Here is a 23290-nt window from a genome sequence, read left to right on the forward strand (position 1 = left end):
CATACATGCAAGTGGGTATAATGGAAGTGAAAACATTTTATCAGAGATTTGAGGAGTTTTAACAGCTGAAACTCCATTATGGATAAAAGCCTCTTATTAGATGCCACAAGAGCAGCACAGAAATATCCCAAAATTGAATGAAATAGGTCTTTTGAAAAGGGGAATTAGAGCATTCAGTTTTAGGGAGGATGATAATAAGCATTTTCGGTGCAAATACAACCAAATATTTTGAAGTTGAATAGTTCAGCAATTCAGTTCATGCAGAGAACAGCTTTAGAGTATGTTCATATATTTTGAATCAGAAGAACACTGAAGTTTAATTTTAACCACAAGACTTGAACCTTCGTACCACGCACTTGCATTTTTTCCCATTTACCTGAAGCACTGGTTGGGAGGGGATATTGGGGGAAGATGTAGGGCCTACTAATGCACTAGCAGAGTAGCACACTGGCTGAGTACTGTTTCCATTGGGGCTGAAAATCTGTTCCAGAACTCATGCCAACTGCTTTATATCAACCTTAACAAGACTGTCAGTACCAGAAGCTATTAATGTTGTTTAGGAGATAACCTAGAGCACCTTCAGCTTCTAAGATATTCAAACAGTCAAGTGCTATTCCATTTGAATTCCCTAACAAAACATGCAAATACAAGCACAAAACACACCCTGACAAATCCAAACATTACAGGCGGAAGATGAAACACGCCAGAGAACAGCTTCGAGTTGCATAACCGAAACAAGGAAGCAGGCAGAAAGAGACGGAGACCAAAATTCTGCCTGTCAAACCACTGCAGTTCAAATGCAGGGACAAATGACAGACACCAGAGAACAGCTCCATTTTTCGCTTTTATCTGGAGATGGCTTTTTTCAGCGTACAAAAGTAGGATTTTGCTATAAATGTCTGCTGCTATTCTTAGTCCCTTGCCAGGAGTGCAGTACTTACGTCTTCAGCGTTCCAGAGGTCATCAGCTCAGTTACCAGCACGATGCATCTTTTGCCTTTTGCACAGGATTCCCAAAAGTCATAAAACCTCACGATATTTGGGTGCTGTAGACCTTTCAACATTTCTGCTTCCTCTTTAAATCTCTGCCTCTCTACTTTTGTGAGTTTTCGGTCCTAGAAGTCAAAATGAGACATTATTATTAGTGACAGATAAAAATAAAGGCTCTGCATTGCCAGGGTGTTCAGAATTTTAGATTTATGCTTGTGTCAAGAGCAATTATAAAATCTTTTATGTAAGAGAGTAGCAGTGTGTATGAACTAGGGCACTCGGCCTAAATCCAGTACCAAGAAGACAAAGAGATGCCTGTGCTACACCATGCTCATGACAGCACTAATATTTCAGGCACCATGAACACACCCATGGCATAATGGATCAACCCTCAGCTATTTCTTCATGTTTGGGTGTTGTGAGGCTTCTTATCCTATTAATACCCACAGGATGTCATTTCCAGGTATGTACATTCTCACAGCCAGGACAGCTCCCACTACCCTCAGCTACTCCTGGGATGCTCTGGCACAGAGCAGCTGAGGTTCCTGCTCACCACACTGGGCTCTACATGCCCATCCTGTTTACCTCAGGCAAAATTAAAACCACGTCACCTTCCAAAAGAGCCCAAACACATCCATTTTTCTATGTGTTTGCTGTTCTGCTTCATTTTACAGGCTTCTTTTTGGTAAAGAAAGTGCTTCCAGCTGCCCTTCAGCTTCTTCCATAGGCTGCATATGCATGGAAATTCTTTAGATTAGAAATGCGAAAATATAATTTTCTACCACTCTGGTTTCCCTAGAGAATTTCAGGGCATTTCCCACACCCTCTGGGCTCTTGCTAGACCCTGCCCAGCACATGCATGCCCCTCCCATGGCTCAGGCAAAGCTCCGGGGCTGCCTGGACCTCCCCAGCATATGGAGACCTCCAACAAGCAGCCTGGACACTTGCTTCAACCTCTTAGGATGATGAAACAGAGCAGTAGGGGAGTTCCACCCCAGACCCCATCATGCCTGCCTGGTTTGCCCCCTTGGCCAAAGCATTGCTCACCCTTGCCCCAGAAATGGAGCTTTTGGGATCTTTAGAACATGCTCTTACTCAGAAAGCCAAAGGCTCACCAATCACCAAGATTAATTAGTTCATATTTTAACCTCAGACTTCTTCCTTTTCTCAAGTCATTTAGGCACGTCTATACGAGCTGCACTACTACGTACACAGAGTGAACTAAATGGGAGTACAGCTGACTTGTAGCCAAGATGCAAAAGGATCAGCCACTGCCATTTCCACAGCCTGCCCTCACCCACAATCCCAGACAGTTCAAGATGGGAATGAGAATTCCCATGACTACAAACAAATCAGCTACACATGAAGACTTCATCAGAGGAAACACAGGCTTGGAACAGTGATTTGGCTCTTGGTGGATGACAAAACCCTGTGCTGTGTGTGCATGGGGGAAGCATTTCCATTGGTACCGGGGCTGTTGAGGGTTTTCTCTGTTCCCTCTGAGATCAGTGGAACAGCATCAGAGCAAACACTGCCCAAGCAGCAGCAGCAGCCCTGGGGCTGGGCAGTGCAGGGTGTGTGGTGGGTCTCCAGGGCAGCCAGAGTCCCCCATGCCCCACAGGGACAGCAGCACACAGAACAGCCACAGCCAAGCCAGGCAGCACCTCAGCTGCTCTGCACCAGTTGCCTTTTTCCTAAAGCAAAAGAAGGTCAAAAACAAACAAACAAAAAAAAACCCAACAAAAAAACAGGCTGTCTAACGAGTCAGGCAGGAAGAGCCACAGGACTGCTCTCAACTCCATCACTTCTTCCCTACTGCTAAGTTTCCTTCTAATTTAAAACCTGTAGAATAAATCAGACACACTGCTGTTAGGAAGGAGAAGGAGCAAGTCCCTGTGCAGGACAGGAAGAGCAGAGTGGGAGTTGGCAGAGGAAAGGAAAGGGGCCAAAACAGATCCAGCAGATTTGCCATTACTTTCTAATTAAAAAAAAAAAAAATACCATAGTCCTTGATTCTCATTTCTAGGTTTCTGAGCACTGTGAGAACTTTTCCACCACTACTTTATTGGTAACTTCATCAGACAATCATTCTGTATATTTTACATATTATGAGCAGGATCATTTTAGCAACTGCAACAAAGTGATTCTGGAAGGCAAATGTGTGTTTTATTCATAATCACAGTACAAAAAAAAAAAAAATCTGGATTTTTTTTTTCATCAGATTGATATCTGAGCACTGTTTTCCAGCTGGAGAGGCAAGGGGAAGCTGCAATCTCCACGATGGGAGTAGTCTCTGGTGCCATCAGGGCTCAATACTCTAAATTCCTCCAGGCTGAACCTGACACGAGTCACTGGCAAAAACATAAGCTGATTCTGAAAGGGCTTAAGGGTCGAAGTGTTTTCTACTCTGAAGCAGCAGAAACACCTGTTTAACTGCATGACTCACTCAGAGTTTAATCCAAACCCAAGAAACCTTCACTGGGGTCACAGACACTCATTCCCCATCGTATAATCCACACAGGACAAAATGTCCTCATCCTGAAGGTAAGGGTGTAAGCCTGAAACAACCTCACATTTTAAGATAGAGAACAGGTATGGAAAGGTCATGACAAAGAAAGGTAGTCATAAACTCATGGAATAGTTTGGGTTGGAAGGGGCCTTAAAGATCATCTGGGTATGAGGAAGAAATTCCTCCCTGTGAGGGTGGTGAGCTCCTGGCACAGGGTGCCCAGAGCAGCTGTGGCTGCCCCTGGATCCCTGGCCTCGTCCAAGGTCAGGCTGGACATTGGGACTTAGAGCAGCCTGGGATAGTGAAAGGTGTCCCTGCCCATGGCAGAGGGTGGACAAGATTGGACTTAAGGTCCCTTCCAACCCAAACCATTCCATGATTCTAAAAATTTCCAATGAGCACTTTACACAGCCTCAGTCCTGGTAAATCCCATACATTTAAACTGGATTAACATGATGTTTCCAGCAGGAAGATACAAATAAGTGAATATCCTATCTATAACCAAATTTCTGCTAATGCAACACACATATGTTTTCTGCTTCCCCCTACTCATCATGGCCAGGGCAATAAAATGCCTCTCTTTTAATATAAAATTTATCCCTTCATTAAGTTCTTCTTTATGGGGAACAACAGCAAAGATAGGAATTAGTAAGTAAATGTGTTAACAAAAGGAAAGGGAAAACTTACAAATCAAATTTCTGGAATGGCACCCAAATTAACAGCAGGAACATGCTCAGTTAGTCATCCTCAAGCATCATTTCCTCCAGGTTGTAACATATGGGCTCTGACTAAGGATCTGAAAATTATACAAGCAGGAGACTAGCTTTCACCTGAGCCTTCAGAAGATTTCCAAGATTAACAAACGAGGTCAAGTTTCTTGCCTAATTCCTTGCAAGGAGCGAACAGATTCGGGAATCAACTCCATCCCCCCACCATAAAGAAAAGGGTTCTTGCAAAGAAGACTACATATATTTTTCACAATCAATGCCTAGAACTGTGTAGGATCAGGGTCTGGAGCACAGCTGTTGCAAACTATAAATTTGTGCTGCTTTGCAGTTTCACAGATTTTTTTTTCATTTTCTCCTTTTAAAGTCTTGAATGTTCACTAATGTTAAAAAATTTTAAACTACTGCAGACACTTGGATACCTTACCTACTTCCTGGCCTAAGGACTTCTGTGTCCAGCTAGCCTATAAATACTGTTTCCTTGAGAGTTTTGTGTTTTGTTTTGTTTTTAAACTCTTAAACTAACACAGCAGCATTTACTGATGGTTATTTAATTTTGTGTCAATTTGAACAGATGAAGGCCTGACTGTAAGGCAAGTAGGACCATTAGGTCAGAAAAGAGGACAGGGCTCACCTCCACCATGCAGAAGTCTGACCCACATTGGTGATGAAGAAAGAAAAAACAGAAATTTCTGACCCAGGGACAGAAATCAAATATCTACATCCACAGAATGAACATCTGTTCAGATCATTCACTTTTCACATCTGCATTCCAAGTAGGTACTTTTGCTCATGCACCACAACTAGAAAGATGGCTTGAGCGCGAAATCAGCCACAGGACCCACTGCCAGCTATCTCCTGTGGAACTGCCTGTCAGTTTCCCATGGATTTATGAACAGGAGCACAGTTCTGCTCTCATGTACCAACCCTATCATCCTGTATCATCCTGCCTACACGATAAATGTTTAATAGCATCCAGGATCTTTCATGCCCACATCCCATGCATGCACTTACTGCTTAAAGCAATCCTAAAGGATAAAATCCCTTCTCTGTGAACAAACAGCAGATGCCATCAGACAACTTGCGAATCAAGGAAAGAAATTTTACAGCTTCATTCCCTATCAGAATCCAGCCAACATTCTTCTTCAGTCAGTCACCCTCAGTGAAGTTACAGCCTGCTATTTGTCAGTGGCACTGCTAAAATGCAGGGAGGTTTTCCCAGGGGGAGCTAATTTTCAAAAGGCATAAAAGCAGTCCTTGTCCCCATGGATACTCATAACTCAGTGAACAGGAGCTATGGAACAGGCTGAGGAAGATTTACTTATTTTCCTGAGTCATTGCTAGAAATCTATGGAAAATTAGGAGTTGAATTCAAACCTTTATGGCTAAATTTGGCACGGTAGAAGAGGCTGAGCATGCTTTTTTGCTGGATTCAATCATAGTTTGCTACTTTCTAAACTGATTAAGGCATATCTCGAATCCTTACAGCAGAAGAACACTGGGATTCACATCTTCTACTGAACCTCAGAACTGCAGCAGCTTGTCCTGAAAAGGCAGGAGGAAGGGGAGTCAATACCCCAAATCTCCAATCCCAAATGAGCCACAAACACACCCAAGAAACACAACACCATGGACAGAGCATGCGTTTTAGAGGCAAAAACCTCCCAACACCACTGGCAGAGTGTGTTTCACAGGTGAAAACCTTCCAACATAACCACACCATGACAACAGATGCTTAAACAAATTCTTGTCACAAGCAATTAAATTAATTTTAGGTAGCACCTCCTTAGCTTCCTTAATTGCTAGTGTTCCACTTAAGCTTGTGATTGCAGATGACATACCAAAACAGTTCTGACTTGCCTCACAAAACACCTTTTTCAAAGGAAACTCTGAAATCAGTGTATGAAAAAAGCTTCACGACACCAGATCCCCTCTGAAAGGAAAAAGCCCTAAACACAAAAAAACCACTTCAGGTATGTCATGAGAACCTGATGTTTCAGTATTTTCTGGAATCCCTTCTGAGCCCAGCATTCACTGAAGCTTAAGCAACAGCTGGTTGTGTTTTTAAAACGCATTTTGCTTCACCAAATTCCTGTAACCCACAAACTCAGTAACTGGGCAGGTAAATTACTCTCTTCCAGTGCTGGACTTGTCAGCACAGGAGGGATGCTCCAGCCATCCCTTGGAGGCTCAATCCTGGGCTGGCCCACAGTAGGAGTGGAGAGAGACATTTCAGTGCTGCTGCCTAAAAATCACCTTCAGAGAGGTGGTAATGGGGGAGAGGAGCCAGAGAATCCACTGCCCCGAAGGGCTGTGCCTCCTGGTGTGCTGTGATCATTAAAACCTGTCTCAGCACAGCCCAGCAGCAGAGTGCTCTTTGTTCTTCCATCTCACCTCTTTATTCTAGGGCAATTTGTAAATTAACTTATTGTATAGGTATGAAATCTCCTTATATTTTCTGGTCCAGTGGAAGGTCATAGGGGTTGGAAGATGATCTCTGAGGTCACTTCCAACTCAAACCATTCAAAGATTCTATTCTCTTTGCTGTGTGTTTGCAATACAGACATGGCATTTTACTTGAAGAGGGAGATGCCACCTCTTGCCCACCAGAGACCCTGACAGAGATGTCCTACCACCCTCTGCAGCCTGACAGGAGGTATCAACACTGTTGTTATTTACCTAGTGTTACCCAACAGCATGCAGACGTTACTGCTCCCTTGACCAACAAGATTTGCCAACCAAAATTAACACAGCATAAAGAATTAGCAGAACAAGCAAAGTCTGATTTAGCTTTGCTCTGGCAAACTTAATCTTGGAGCAGCATTCAATCCTGCCTTTCTAAAAAGAAAACAGCATTTTCATCCCATTATTGCTACTATTTCCCATCTTGTTTTAACCTAGCAATTGCATACTTCAATGTGTAGAACACTCTTGAAGTGCAATACCCTTACCAGTGAATTAATCACAGCCCAGGCAATAGGATGTTCAGTTGGCCTGAGATCGTAGTTTAAGATGGTACTCCCCAGTTCGATTCCCGACAGTGAGACTCTCCAAGCTGCTTTCTCTCACTCCCCTGTTTCCCCTTACCCTCTGCGGCAGGATGGAGAGTAGAATATGTATTTTCTGTCTCCCAAATAAAGCCCTTGGACTATGTTGCATTTCTCAGTGAACCCCAGGTTAGGCAGCCTTACCAATCCTAGAACATACCCGTGGAACAGCCCTTCAGGCTCTGTGATGATGTTCCTGAAGGGTGGGTTGCCAGTCTTCAATTACACACTAAGTAAATTTATTTTAGGAAACTACCTCAAAGAAGTTGAAATTAGTAAGAAAACCACAAATCCTCAAAACACCTCAAGATTCCCCACCAAACCAGACAGATGGATTAATCTGTAGGTGAGATTTTCAAAGCTCCTCAAATAATCTTTCCTATACAGCTGTAAATATACCTCTAATGTGACCACTCTTCTAACAAAATCACCTTGTGTCACATAAAAGCAGCATTAAAAAGCCCTTTCTCACTTGATTCTGTGCTGAGCCCAGGAGATCCCTGATCCCCTTGGTCACAGAACCACAGAATCCCCTGAATTGGGAAGAGCCCACCAAGATCACGGAGTCCAGGCCTAGGCCCTGGCCCCACACACACAACCCAACAATCCCACCCTGTGCATCCCTGGGAGCAGTGTACAAAAGCTCCTGGAGCTCTGGCAGCCTCGGGAATGTCACCATTCCCTGAGGAACCTGGGCACTGCCCAGCACCCTCTGGGGGAAGAACCTTTCCCTGCTACCCAACCTAAACCTGCCCAGGCACAGCTCCATGCTGGTCACTTAGGTCCTATCATCGGCCACCACAGGGGAGAGATTAGTGCCTGCCCCTTCTCCTGTCCTACAGGAGGAAGCTGCAAACCACAATGAGGTCTTTCATCATCACCATCATCAGTCTCACTGGCCAGAGCTGTGGCAGCCATCTCGAGCTCTCTGTGCAGGAGAACATCTTGTACCATCCATATCTTTTATCACCCCAGTGACTACAGCCTGATTGAGCTGGACATTATTTTATCTTGTTCCCAGTGAAGAGCTGTCCTGGTACCAGGCAAACATGGAAAACTTACCCATACAGCCTTCAGTGTGAGTTCATCTCAGAACTTTTCACTTCCCTGTTTCCATTAAACATGTAAGACTGACCAAGTTCATATGTGCCTTTATACAGATATGCTGAAATTAATTGTACTGAGGGATAGGAACATAAAATAGCTAGAAAACAGAAAAGTGATGGTCTTTGCACAGATCCTAATTTAAACTCTTACAGTGGCTCAGTGGATCCTGGAGAGAAACTTTCTCAGTTCTTTCCTCACACTGCGGCCTGCTGAGCCTCCCACACCAAGTAATTTAATGCTTCTGTGCCCACATTTTGCATTTCTAATGCACACAGAAAAAGGATAAGGAGTTCCTCAGTGCACCCTGGAGATCTATGGGAGAGCAGCACCCTAACCAGCAGTATTGAGAGCTCTTCTCATCCCAACCTGCTTCTAGTTTCAGCTAGGGATCTTTGAGGGGAAAGACTGGAAAATATTCCTTTAAAATTATTTGCTCTTTCTGTTTTGAAATAAAAACATCCTTGCAGAGGGCCACATAATTACAAATACCTAACTTCCCAGGAAATGTCCAAGGCCAGGTTGGACAAGTCTTGGAGTCACCTGGTCTAATGGAAGGTGTCCCTGTCTATGGCAGGGGTGGAACAGGATGAACTTTAAGGTCCCTTCTAACCCAAACCATCCTGCAATTCCATGATTCTATAAACTCCTGCACCTGAAAAGTCACGAGCCTCAGAGGTCCTGAAGCTGATCCAGGAACATTCTTCTTCTGTTCCAGCCCTGCTCCACAGCATGCAGCACCCAAGAAAGGTTCAACTGCTCACTGCTCCTGCTGGAGGTAAAATTCAAAAGAAAAGAGGAGTGGGAAGAATACGGTGTGGAGACAAAGAAAAAAGCGAGCAGCTCAACTGCTACAACAACTCAAGAGACTGGACATGCATTCCTTGCAGCAATGCTTGCAAAGCTCTGGGGAAGTGAGGAGAGGGACCTTTCACTGTCACAAAGCCACTCTTCAGATTGGGGTATCCCAGCTCCTAAATATTTAACAAAGCTATGTGTCTGGAGTTTCGAAATGTCTTCCTTGTGAACCTAAGTGCTGAAAGGAGCTGTCACTTCTGGTGCATTCCTAACACCACTTGACAACCTGTTAGAAAACACTCCACGGGCAAACGCTACACTCCCAGGCGGGATACATTCATCACAGTCTCCCATAATGGTTAGGAATTAAGCTGAAAGCATCCCATTTGTAACAAAATAGCTCCTCTTTCTTGCTTTTCCCTCCTGCAAAGCTTGACATTCCATAGCCCTGCTCAAAAGAATAACAGGAGCTTGTCAACTAAAAAACAGGACTCCCCATCCCTTACAGCAAGGCATGAAAGGGTAACATCAACATGGGTATGTGAGAAACAGATATGGGCCATTTTCCAAGGAGATTATATGTTTGGGTTGATAAATATAATAACACTGACATAATAAACTCAGATTTCTGCAACGCATTTGCTTCACACAGAAAATATCTGTTTACATTAATTAAAAATCGGGTAAGCAATAAAGATATACATCCTTGAGGATTTTTCATGAGATTCTGCTGGGCTCAGGTTTTATACTAACAAAGTGAATGCATTTTTACAAAGGGCTGTGGAAAAAAAGCTCATCGCTAGTAACATATGCTACTCGTTAGAAAGAATTAGGAGAGTGTTGCAGCATAAAGGTGACAGGTCACAAAGAGGCACTGAGCTTCTTGTGTAAACTGCGTGTGAGCAGCCCAACCATGCTGGGGCTGGACAGCCAGCCTGGCCATGGACTGATCCCAAGAGAGCCTGAGGTACTCTCCCGCTGAGAAGAGAAACTCCCAGCGCAGAGAGCACTGTGCCCTTAGCACAGTCCCTGATTTACAGATGGGCTGTGAGAACCAGTACAACACTGGACCATACTGTCCACGCCTGAGGAGTTTAGGTGGCACAGTTTCTCTGAGAGCGTCAGGGATTACCAGATTCAGTGAAGAAACTCTTATAAACCAAGGCACATAGAGGACGCTCGATCAGACAACCACAGAGGTACTTTGCGACTTGAAGTCTGCAAAACTATTCTGTTACAGCCCCAGTAATGTTACATGACACACGAACTTGGCTACAGGCCCAAAATGCTGATTCAAGTGGTCATTATCAAATGCAAACTTCAAATCTTGGCTAGACACCACTTATGAAAACAAAGTCAGCAGCCCCAAATCCAAACAAATGTGAGAGATGCTCAGTGACAGGAGTCCCTGCAGCCCATCATTACAAGAATTTGAAAACTGGATAAGCAAAAAAACCCCAACCAAAATAACCCGTCTCACACTTGCAGACTCCCATCTGGTGGGCACAGACACATTCCTTAAGAGTTGGTGTGTTCAAACTCCTTGATCACAGCTGTTTAGTAATTTAAAATCTGTGGCCTACAGCAGTATGGATTTTACAATGTGATACAAGAACTATTACGTGGACTGTATTTACCAAACAACATTGGAGAGATTCTATGGAAAGTAACAATAATCAGGAAATCCTACCTTTATTTTTCTGAAAGATTTCAAGAACAGAATCAAAAAATGATTCAGGTTGGAAGGGACCTTAAAGATCATCTTGTTCCCCCAGCTATGGGCAGGGACACCTTCCACTGCCCAAGGGTGTTCCAAGCCCTGTCCAACCTGGCCTTGGACACTGTCAGGGATCCAGGGACAGTCACAGCTTCTCTGAGCACCTGTGCCAGGGCCTGCCCACCCTGGCAGGGAACAATTCCTTCCCAATATCCCATCTATCCCTGCCCTCTGGCAGTGGAAGCCATCCCCTGTGTCCTGTCCCTCCATCCCTTGTCCCCAATCCCTCTCCAGCTCTCCTGGAGCCCCTTTAGGCCTTGGCAGGGGCTCTGAGCTCTCCCTGGAGCCTTCTCCTCCCCCAGCTCAGCTGCAGAGCAGAGGGGCTCCAGCCCCTGGGAGCAGCTCCGTGGCCTCCTTTGGACTCTCCAGCAGCTCCACACCAGTCTCGTGGAGAGGCCCCAGAGCTGGGCAGCGCTCCAGGTCCCACTAGAGAGGGATAATCCCCTCCCCTCCACCAGCTGGTGATACAGCCCAGGATCCAGACAGTTAAAGAATACTCAAAAGGCTTTCAAATGGGAAAACTAGGTTATGGGAAAGAATTGCCTGGTAGTTTGAGCTTCATACTCAGATTTCATGGAGTAGTGCGAGAAGATAGTGTTGACAGACTATTTGCCAAAAAAGGTTACTTGTACGGTTAATCACATATTGTTTCCTACATTCATACAACCCAATACAAGTTAGAAAAGCATATGGAATCCTTCCACTCTCTGTTCTCTCTCTCTCTCCTCAGCTGACAGAAAAAAAATGCAAAAGCTGATTTTACCAGCTCCCTTAAGAGGGGGATCTATAGAGATGATGCTGCGCTCGGCTACCTTGACATGCACCTACACAAAGCAAACAAAAAATCCTTTCCACCAAGCTGCTGTTTGACTTCAGGCACACCAACAAAGTACTGTGAAACTGAAGAACCCATCCCCAGAGAAACATGCAACAGAAGGATTTGCCCTCTATCAATTTCAGTAAATAAAAGGAATAAAATCTATTCAAACTAAACATCTGAAGAAAAAAATATTAGTGCACACACATATCATATTAATTGGGGTGATCAGCACTTTATTTGATTGTTTTGATTTGTTTTTTTAAGAAAATTGCATTGCCAGCAAAATGTAGGATTGAAGAACCATTGGGCTCAATGCACCTTAAAATGGTTCAATCCACAAATAACATTACTGGTATACATTTTCACTAATAAGTTTTCTAAAGTAACTATTTTCTTTCTCTGAAGATGGATCTCTTTGCTCGGTAAAACTTATAAAAAAATTAAAACATGACAAGAAGTTTGGAGAAATGGCCTGGGAACTATGCCTAGTTTCCATGTGACTTTGAAAGGCTTTGCAATTTTTTTTCTAACTTTACAAAGTTCAGGTATTTCATCTCTCCTTGGGGCCTTTCTATTTAATAAAGACCAATCAATATGCCTATTTATGATTGCAAAGACTGGTCTCTGAGGACCCTGTGATTGCATAGAATAAAAGCTTTTTCCTACTGTGAAACAACAGCTTAACTACTAGTGAAAGAGAACTTGCAACTGAAGTAAGACTTTTTTAATCACCAGCAGTAATGGACAATCACTGTACGGAATTTAAATCCTGCAACTGTGTTTCCGATAGTGACTGGGACAAGCGACAGGTAAGTACATGAATGGGCTTCATCAGTCAACAAGTTACTGTGCAGTCTTGGGGAAACAGTACTAGTACAGAAAAACATAAGCACAGATATCTGCAGCGTGGGCTGAAAAAAAAGCAAGCAGCGTATTGAGCAGTACCTGTCTCCCCATGGGAAGAAGAAAGGTTGTAGGATAGGGCCTTGCAGGAAACATTATCTTTTTGAAGATTGCAGAGGAAATGCAGGTAAGACACCATGATAAATAGTATAAGGCATGAAAATGCCCTAAAAGCTTACATAAGAAGGCAGGGCTGTCTTTGAAACTCACTGGTACATTAAAACCCAAGGCTACATGCTCGCTTGCCATGGGCTGTACCCAAGCATGAGGCACATACAGCAGTTTCAGTCCCCCTGAAAATCCAGCTGAAGTTAGCAATAGCAGTTTGTGCTTTTCTTCACAGCTCATGCTGATGTGTAGTTGGGGAGAGGTAACGAAAAAGTTCAGAAAGCACAGTTTAAACAAAAGGGGGGGTTTTGGCTTTTTTTATTTTTTTAATCACTGTGCAATTTGGTAGGTGTTTATCCTCATGTGCACATACTATCAATGGGCTTCACTCCCGGAAAGCTGCCAGGGATTTCTGGGCCTTCACACTTCTTTCCAAACAAAAGCTTTATTACAGATACTGTGCACTGCCTTGGTGCTCTCTTCAATCCACACCAGGATCACACGGGGTTTCACACATTCTAATTTTGCCAGGTCACGCTTCTGCAGGAGGACAGAGATGCAGCAAGAAATGACCACCAGCCTGAATCCACCTGGGCTGTCCCTGTCCACACACAGCTTCCATACAGGTCCATCCCCAGAGAGGCAGAGATGTCAGCCTGAGCCCACCCTGCGAGTGCCATCACCCAGAGTAGGCTGGACTGATTGTGCATGTACAATAAATTAATACACCCACACCCGAGAGCTGGGCTGAGCACAGCCTGCCCACTCACCTCAGATCCCTGCCAACCACACAAGGAGCCATCAAGTTCCTGCACAAAATGTACAGACTCATCAAGAGGAGATGCCCATGGAAATCTGGGCATTTGACAGCTCTACATGAGCCTCACAGGAAATATACAAGAGCCCTGTTTTCTTCCTCCTGATGGTAACCATACCTCCAAGCTCTTCACTCCGCAAACCACTACCCTGTCAGCAAGCCAGGCAGCACCAGATTGGACATACAACACTCCCCTGACTAAACACCATCTGCTTCGTGTGTCAAAGAACGATTCTACACACAGCCAGCCAGCACTACTCTCCAGAAGAGCACCAGTGGAAGTGATTCATGCCATTATTAAATAATACTGCTCATGCTCTACTAACAGAAGCACAAGGACCCATTTTTGGTTATGAAAACACTGTCAAGGTCCACTGGTTTAATTTTATCCTGAAATGGGAGCACATGGAAAATGGTGCCCTAGGGAATAATGCCATTCTCAACAGATGTTCTTGCCAAAGGAAACATCTGGAAGGAAAGCAGGTGTGATTGATGAGATGGTTCACAACTGTAAACCTTGGCCACAACAGCAACACCATTTCCATTTCATTTTGGGCTACATCAAGAAGAAAAGCAATTATATTACTGTAACAAAGTCAGGAAGGGAGGAGGGCAAACACACACACACTCATTCTGTGTCCTTAGAAAAATCATATTGTGTGTTAAAATAATGCCTAGTAAAAACCGCAGTAATTTAATAAATCTTTCCAAGAAAGTGTTTTTATTTCACAAAAAAACCCCTTCTACATAATGATACTACAGTAACCAATTTAGAGGTGACTTACCACTACAACAAATCAGATTAGTTCCTCTTTTGTTATTACTTCTGTTTCTCTACCAACCTTAAGTTAATAACCAAAGATTTCTTCTAGTCTATTTACTTGGTTGCTTCACTAAATATGCACTGAGCCAGGAACAGACCTATTCTCAAGAGATGAGGTTTTGTGGAAAAGCAAGCATTAACCTCAGTGCTTTAGCCTCAGCCAAAAATGACACATTAACACTTCACCGCTTTTGAGATTTAAGTGCTGCATTTTTCCTCTGCTAAGACCAAACTCCACCATGTATGCTGTGACAGTATTGGCATTAGCTCGACACGTTCAGCTTACACTGAACAGAAGGTGGCAAGGCACTCGATACAGCATCCTTGGGAAGATTGTGTTCTCACGAGCAGTGACCTTGACAAGTGCTCCCAGACACAGCATTTCTAGAAGGTATCAAGATAGGGCACCTTCATTCTGCAGGATTCTGTATGATATCCAGTCAGCCTTGCAAATTAAGTCATATAAACACTGTTTGAAAAACCTTTTTTCAACCCTGTAATTAAGAAAAAAGGAAAAAGAATCACTCCTAGTAGGCTATTTAAAAGAAGATCAGAAAGACAGCAGGAAACATCAACATCTACTGGGAACGCCCTACCATCACTTCCACAGCTGTAACAATGAAGGCTGAGAGAGTACAGATGACAAAGTTGTTCACATAAGACCCCATCGCTTTCTGCTGGAACGTGAATCCCAGAGGAATGGCAAGACCCCCAAGAGCCAGGGCCAGGCACTGATGCTGTCCCCCACCCCTTGCTCTGAGGCTTCCACATCTTGGCTGACAAGGCACTGTAACCATCACTGCACGCTGAGCAAGTCACACACTCTACCTGTGCAGAGCAACATTTTCCATAAAACCAGTCCAAACCTCCACTGCTGGACAAACCACTATCAACCAGGCCACATCAGTTAATCTCTACTCTTAAGTTCAAGACTCCACTGCCATCAGACACTTGGGTGAGTTTTCTGATTCTGAGCCTCCAGTCATCACCAATAACTCTAACAAAAATCAAACCTCTAAACAAAATTGTAAAGGCACAACCTTAGAGGCAGAAAGGCTCATCAGCAGAAAAAGTCTTTTATCTTGTTTCTTTTTAAATAGGAAGCACTCTCTGGAAAACAGAAATCTTTGTTTTATTGGTACATTCAAAAGTCAAGGATTCCTGCAGGAGCAAACTTGGCACAACTTCGGAGTACCACAGATCTTTAAAAAAAAAAGGCAAAAACTCACAATTCAGAAGCAATACAAGCACTTAAAAAAAGATACTTGCAAATTAAAGTGCAGGGGATTTAATCTTTCTCTTTCTAAAGTTTCCACCTTGCACTAGTATAAGGTGTTGGATGAAACCTAAAAATTTTTACAATATGTTCCTGACATTTGAAAAAAGAGACAAGCAGTAGCTCAATGTCTTAGAAGAAAGAGCTGCTTCTTGTGAAAGCCCCCTACATGAGAACAACCAAGGTCAAATGCAGGACATGCCAGATAATCAATCTTGTTCATAAACTTAATCTTCATATTTAAACAATTAGAATTCTTGCCATGTCACTGCTAGAGCAAAGCTATGCTAAACCTTTACTCCTCCTCCTTGTTCAGTCTGCTCGAAGCCAGTTCTTCCTGAGCTAACTTCATCCTCTAGCCTTCACAGCTCTCTTCCTTATAGTGCTTTTTCCCTGCCTTTGCCTTTCTACAGAGTTATTACAGACCTCTTGGCTTGCCAGGCTTACTGAGCTGAAGTCCATCCTTGCTTTAGAAGCAAGGTTCTCCTTTCATTTACTCACTCTGGTTGCCTTCATGACACGTTCTTCATTTTTGAAGACAACTGTCAGGGCAGTCCTTGCATCCAGACAAGTCCCTGCTGCTCTCGGGTGCTTGATTCCTCTACACCATAACAGGATGATTTTTGCTGACCGGCTGTTATCTGAAGTTATGCACTATAAGCCTCATGCTATCTCAAACCAGTTCAACCCACTGTTTATGAAATAAATGCAAACAGAACTTGCCAACATCTCCATTTAAAAATGAGATGACTATAGGCTGGCTCCCTATAGTCTCCTTGTTCTCTAACCTACATATCCTTAGTTTCATTTTGAGCCCATTAATTATTTGCCTGTACATGGTGGCCATGAAGACTCATTCACTCAGCTCCTTTTTTAAGAAAGTGTTTGGGCTGTTTTACAGACACTATTCTTCAAATGGACAAACCATCTCTCACTATCAGCCACATACCTGAGATCTCTCTGTGCTGTCATAACCATGTGCTGGATTCTGAAGGGCCAGTCCCATATCTTTCTTGATGCATACAGTGGTTTGCACCAACAGCCTGTGACCAGTTATCCATGGGAAGTGCCCAACCTTTTGTCCAGTATGGCTGGGGAACATAATATGAGAGCAGAGTTCATGGTTCACAACTTCCCTACTGATAAACATCCCTGCTTTTGGGAAGAGCAGAGCCCCAGCAGGTGTTCAACAGGTTCTTAATTAAAATTAATCTGACAGTGCATTGCAACACGCAGCAGCAGCTGAGGTTAACCTGAGTGCTCAGACTTTGAGCCATAGGTTTAGTTTACCAGTGGGACTAGACATACAATACAGCTCTAACTCATTTTCTGGAAAACCTTTTGGGTTTGGTGCACTTGCTCTGCCTTAGAACTACGGGACAAGGCACACCAGTTAGAAGGAAAATCCAGGAAGGGTACAGGCACTGCAGCATCTGGGATATTAATCTTAATAGAAACAGCTTTTCAGAACAGCCTGAAGAGGCTCATACATGCCAATTAGATACATGTCTCTTAAAGCAACACCTCAGAGGAGGTTCTGCATCCTTCTCTCCCAGCGACTGTGTTCACATCCAAGCCACCCGGGCCAGCCCACTTGTGTGCCAATGGTTCTGCTCCATGCATGCGGTGCGTGCTGTCCCCGGCCACCACAGCAAGGCAGCTGGCCAGGCAGACGCCAAATGTGCTGCTCAGAGTAGCAGCTGAAGGGCAGCACGGATGCTGCATCCCACCCGAAAGGCAGAGAAAGGGCAAGGACTTTCTCCACGACTCACTGCAAATGTAATGCAAAAGGAGAAAGAGTAATTCAGGCAAAATCTTCCCAGAGGGAAGAAATCCTCCAAGCCCCATCTCACAGCTCCACTTAGGTGAAGGAATCAGGAGAGAGGCAGATAAGAAGGCATCCCTGCTCTGACTGCATATTACTGGCAGTTCCCAAACTGTGAGCTTGTCCCATTCCATACCATCCATCCCAATACGTCCCAACTCCTCCTTCTTCCCCTCCCCCCCCACAGTCATTCTGAATCCCTGAGTCACCCTTCTTGCAATCGTCCATTCATTTCCCTTATCTTCCCTGGAAAAACACTTGGAATGCCATCTCAATTTTCTGCTGCACTAACATTACTTTATTACTTACCTCCCAGAAAAAAAAACCCAAATCGCCAATCAGTGCAACATGATTTCCAGCAGTAGCCAAATTCAACCTGACACCAAGATGGGTGTGCGTCGGGTTCCAGGCTACTGCAGAGCCCTAAGGATAACCGGCCCATGGCAAACCAGCCAGGCAGAGCCCTGGCATGCCTGACAAGGCAGAGACAGTGCACAGTTCACTCATCTTAAGACCCTGATTAACTCTTTCCTGAGCGGCATTCTCTCGCTGCTGTGTCCAAAGAGTACTGAATATTATACAAACATTTGGGATCCAGCACACTGATCAGTGTCTCAGACAACCTCATTCCCTTTGTCCAGTGTGCTGGTATGGAACGCCAAGCTCACTGCTCTCTACCACTCACGGTTTTGCTGCAGACAACAGCTCTTGCTGTTCTTCATGCCTACATTGTGCAATTATGCCTTGCATGTGGACAGACCTCTCCATGACCAACTTCCACCACATTTCCCCTGAACACTTACAGCAGTTTTGAGAGGAAGGAACATTAGGAACTCTCCTGTGAATCATCCTCTTCATCAACAGCACAGGCAACCAAGCAACAGCCTGTACAGGAACAACTTGTGGATGGCAAGAAAAGGCCCTAATGGCAGGCTGACCTGCAGCCATGCTTTACCAAGAGGCTCTGTTACAATTCCCCATTTCCAAATAGCTCAAGTTATTCATGCAACAAGTTATGCAGGTAACAAGCCAGGCAACAAATGAAACAGGACAGAGAAGGAGGCATAAAGGAGGTTTAGGTCGGATGTTCTAGGAAGGAAAAAATTCTTCACAGAAATGGCTGTTCAGCCCTGGCACAGGCTGTCCAGGGCAGTGGTAGTGTCACCATCCCTGGAAGTGTCAAAAAATGCGTGGATTTGGCACCTGGGGACACGGTCTAGTGGTGAACATGGTGGTGGTGCTCGGGATGGTTTGACTTGATGGTCTTAAGAGATCTTTTCCAACCTTAATGTGTCTATGATTCTGTTTGCCTGTGCCAGTTGACAGAGAAGGAAGGCAGAGCCCACAGGGCCCCCGGGATCCTCATCACCACCCCCTGATCCCATCATGGTTTATCTCCCATCCCCAAAATACCTACAGACGTGTTGCTAAACCAACAGATTTAACAGCAGGTAACCCAACTAATTCTTGCTCTGGCCCCATGCTTGGTCAGACCCCTCTCCCCAAGCTGCTGCTCTACAGACACAGCTTTGTCCCAGGGAGATGCCCCAGCTCACCCTGTGTACACCAGGCAGAATGGGGAGATGCAGAGACCACACAGAGAGACGCATCTGCAGCCACCTCTGCCCAAGTTTCATTTCTGAATAAAAAGATATCTGAATACATTCCTCCGAAGACAGCTTCAATTTCTCTGCAACAGCTGAGAACTGTCTGTCACAGAAGAATCTGCTTGATTTTTTTCATATTTTTAATAATTTTTAATTCACACAAAAGATATTTCATTAACTGCAGAGTATTATATGGTACAACCAAGTCTTAGGATGCACCTTGCATTCATTATAATAAAAATGTGATTTGACACGTAATAGTTTATTTAAATTGTTATGCAAAGTGAGGAAAAGATTTCCTTCCTCAATTTAATTTGCAGGCTCTTCAGAAATTCAGGAATACTTCAACCTAAAAAATTATGCAAAGCAGACGGAGAGAATGTAAATTATCTCTTACAAAAAAACAGGTGTGCACTTAAATCCAGAACAAAAAAACACCTCTTAATTCAAGTAACTCAGCAGAGCTTAAGAAACTTAAAATAGGACTTCAAAGAAATTATAGGAATAGGTCAGTTCAGATTAAATAAGTATTTTCTGTGGCATTAATTGGAATCCCTTACAATAGGGATACCCATTGCAAAGAACAATTATCTGGAAATAAACAGATGAAATATAATGAGTTCTCATAAAGTCCAGACAGTTTCTCGTTATTTACTATAATCTTAAGAGAGAAAAAACTACATTTAAAGGAAGCCACCACAGGCCCATATAAGTTAGTTTAGAGGACATCCTATTAAACTGAGAGGAGAATATAACTAATATTTTTTTTGGTGGTTTTTATATATTGGCTGCTGTTCCAAGGATGGATTAAATGCCACAGCTGCTTTGTTAGGTATCAAATTAAAAGCTGTGTGATGACCCTTCATTCCCAATGGGGCATTTTAGTTGGTTTTTCTTTTTTTAAAAAACATCTATTAACTACACATTAGGCCCTCCAGAACACCACCCTGAGTAAAAAATGGTTTCAAATGAAACAGAAAAAATAGGATAGGAAGCAAATACCTCAACAGAGGTTTGAGCTCTGATTCCGTTGACAAACCTCCCAGATTTGCACCCTCTGAGTAACCAAGGGGAGTCCTTGCTCTTGCTATGACACACCTGAAGCCCTACAAGCACCAAACACCAACACCATGCACCACAATATTAAGACATTTCACATGAAAATAAGATTTTGCAACTTAATAAACACATGCAACCAATTTCTTCTAAAAATCTTGTGGGCTTGGCCCAGAATAGCATTCAGTATTTCCAACTTTCAACTGTGCAGGTGATGAAGGTAAAAGACCAGTCCCAATCTGCAGTTTCTGAAAGGAACCAGGAAATACAAGGTGAAAAATAAATGCCCTTACCTACTGAACTTTAAAAGGAAAAAGCTGAACAACGCCAGGGCAGTTTCTTTTTTGTGTTTAATTCCCATTACCTTTCCTAGAGTGGGAGAAATTCAATGAGTCACTTTTCAGGGAACCCTGAAAGTCATAGAAGTGACCCAGTGAGTCACAACCCTGAAAACCGAGACAAGGCTGGCTAAAGAGATTTTTCTTATCACATCCCTTTCTTTCAAGACATTTCCATGGGACAAAACCACATTAATTCCCCTTTTAATAATATACACATTAAAAATATGTTATTAAAAGAGCATTGTAGGTGCTGGCCCCCAGCATGCACTCCCAACTGCAGGCTACCAAGACACAGCACAGGCGACATCAGTCCTTCCCACTCTCCCTTAACTATAAATCCAGAAAATTTCTCCTTACACTTTCCACTCTTTCAATTAACCTGATTATAGAAATAATCTGTGTGATTTCTCTGCTGCAGTGCAAGGAACTAGAGCAGTGGGCAGCCTCCCTGGGGATTCAGTAGCAGCAGTAAACTATGCCAAGCCTTTCATCTGGACAAAACCTGGTTTTCATCAAGCTCTAGATGAGAAAGTTCTCAGAGACCACTCAGTTTGTGTTAGTACTCTTGAAACAAACAGAATATGATTTACTACAAATAGCATTCTTTTTCCAGAACATGTTTTTTAGTCTGAAAGCCTAAAATTCAGTTAGAGCACTTTAAAATATTGCCTGTGACATCAGTAAACTGGGATCCCTTCACAATAGGGATACCCATTTGTTATCCCTATTTCAGCCTACAAGATAAACACACTGAATACTCCAGCTCTTGTAAATTATTTGAGCCTACAAGATTAAAAATATACAAGTTCGAGCTCTACAGTTCTAAGCAGCTGTACTTAAATTCTAGATCTCTCAGCAAAGGATGCTCAAAGGGATTCAGCAAAGGACTTTTTGCAGCAGGAGGCTGGATTAGTCTTGCCATCAGATTCAGGTGATTTTCATGAAAGTTGATGGTTTCAATATCACAAAAGTGATAATTATAAAACACAAAGATCTAGACATGGATTACCATCCCATACAAAAGCCCAGACATTTTCAAGATGGGAAAAAAATCTTGTGAGTCATGAAGTGATTCACTCAAAATATTTTTAAAGCTTTGTTTTTGGGAGCTTTCAAAATTAGAACTGCCATGAAAAATGTATTGACTGCAATGAAACAAGTCTTAGCACAGCCTTCATTGGAGCTGCAATTCCATTTTAAACCCCAAATTTCTTAACCTTCTAGCAACTTAGAGTATGACAGTGAATTATCAGCATGGTCTCACACACAGTACTCAAGGGAGAACTGATTTATCAGTTGCAGAATAAAGACACTTCCAGATGTTTGTAAAAGCCTTAGGTAGAACTACCTAACCAGGCACTTTTTAAAGAAATCATTTGAGAACTCACAAGCTAAAGAAGATTTAGTATATTTTTTTAATCATTCAACCTACCAGAAGCACATTGCCTATTCCATTATGAATGCCATGTACTGCAATTAATTTTCAAACCCCACATGCTTCAAAACAACTTTTAACAAAGAATAATACTTATTGCCATAGTATCATGTACTAGTTCTTAAATTTAGGAGAGCACCAACCCATTTATATTCTTGTATTTATGTCACCTATCCAAACACTTTATTATGGTGACTACTGCACATATGTGTGGTCTTTTAAAGGAATGCTCAGATACATCTTAAGGACAAGCCTTAAGCAGAACCCAAGAAAACCAAGTGCAAACACTTGCCATGAATATGGAAGAAAACAGTAACTCGACAGTGAGACCAAAGCAACCTAAATCAAGTCAAATCACTCCACAGTCACCTCTTCAGGGATTACCCCTCCACTTACAGTGTTGTTCCCAGATTGAGCAAGGTGTAACACTAAAAGATGAAGCCGAGAACAGCACCAATGTTCCTCAAATCAGCTTCATAAAGAAAGGCAGAATCACCAGAACATTGTCTGAAAAGCAAAGGAAGCATTTGAGCCTGTACTTTCACCTCCATATCTAAGGTTAAGGAGAAGTCAAGTCCTGGAACCACCAACTATGCTATGTATGCTATAAAAATACATCTATTTGCAAACATGCTGATTTTGCATGTTTCCCCTGTGGGGATTACAGGCTTATACATTGCTACATACTCTACACAGCTACAGTGTTGCTTTCCACGTCTCCTATCAATTAAAAAAAATTGTATGATCATTTTGATCCTGCCAGATTCTTAAGACCTGCCACCATCCCAGCACAATCAGTACATGCAATTATTTTTAAAGCAGATAAATTTACATGGGAATTTTGGGCAACCTAAGAGTAAAAGCTTCTGCTCTGGGAGCGTTACTACATTTCAAAATACATCCCATCCTTAAAGAATAGGCTAGGCAGAATGCTTATCGAAACATCCATAAACCCTGCCTCAGGGGACTTAAAACTTCGGCACACAAGCACCTTAGAAACAGTATGTTTCTTTTTTTACTTTTTTTTTAACTGAACACCTTAAAAACAGGTGAACAGGGTTTCATAACTTATTATTCATCTGTCTTAGATCTCTATGACTAATTAATATGCCAGCATATGCAAGATCTTCCAATTAAACTAGTCCATCCATTTTTTTCAGTCACACAAACATTTTTGTGGTTATTGCGCTGCAAAGAGAGAGAAAGGACAGCAACACACACGGACCTCTTTTGGGAAAAAAGGCCAATTTATTGTACGGACATCCCGTATTTAAAGTGTGTTATGTGCAGCTAGGACAGGACAGTAGTTCATTGGATGACTGGGACAAAC

General features: G+C 43.0%; 1 protein-coding gene across 5 annotated transcripts in view; it reads right to left on the reverse strand.

Moving 5' to 3' along the window:
- The window catches only part of WNK2 (WNK lysine deficient protein kinase 2), a 94723-nt gene that overhangs the window by 59697 nt on the left and 11736 nt on the right, over positions 1–23290 (reverse strand). For all 5 annotated transcript variants that reach the window (XM_088171740.1, XM_088171739.1, XM_088171741.1 and 2 more), the window contains exon 2: positions 942–1114. In XM_088171740.1, coding sequence (XP_088027866.1) covers positions 942–1114 — 173 coding nt within the window. The remainder of the gene's footprint in view (positions 1–941; positions 1115–23290) is intronic.

Source organism: Sturnus vulgaris, chromosome 11 (assembly GCF_052056855.1).
Source record: "Sturnus vulgaris isolate bStuVul1 chromosome 11, bStuVul1.hap1, whole genome shotgun sequence".
Lineage (NCBI taxonomy): Eukaryota > Metazoa > Chordata > Aves > Passeriformes > Sturnidae > Sturnus > Sturnus vulgaris.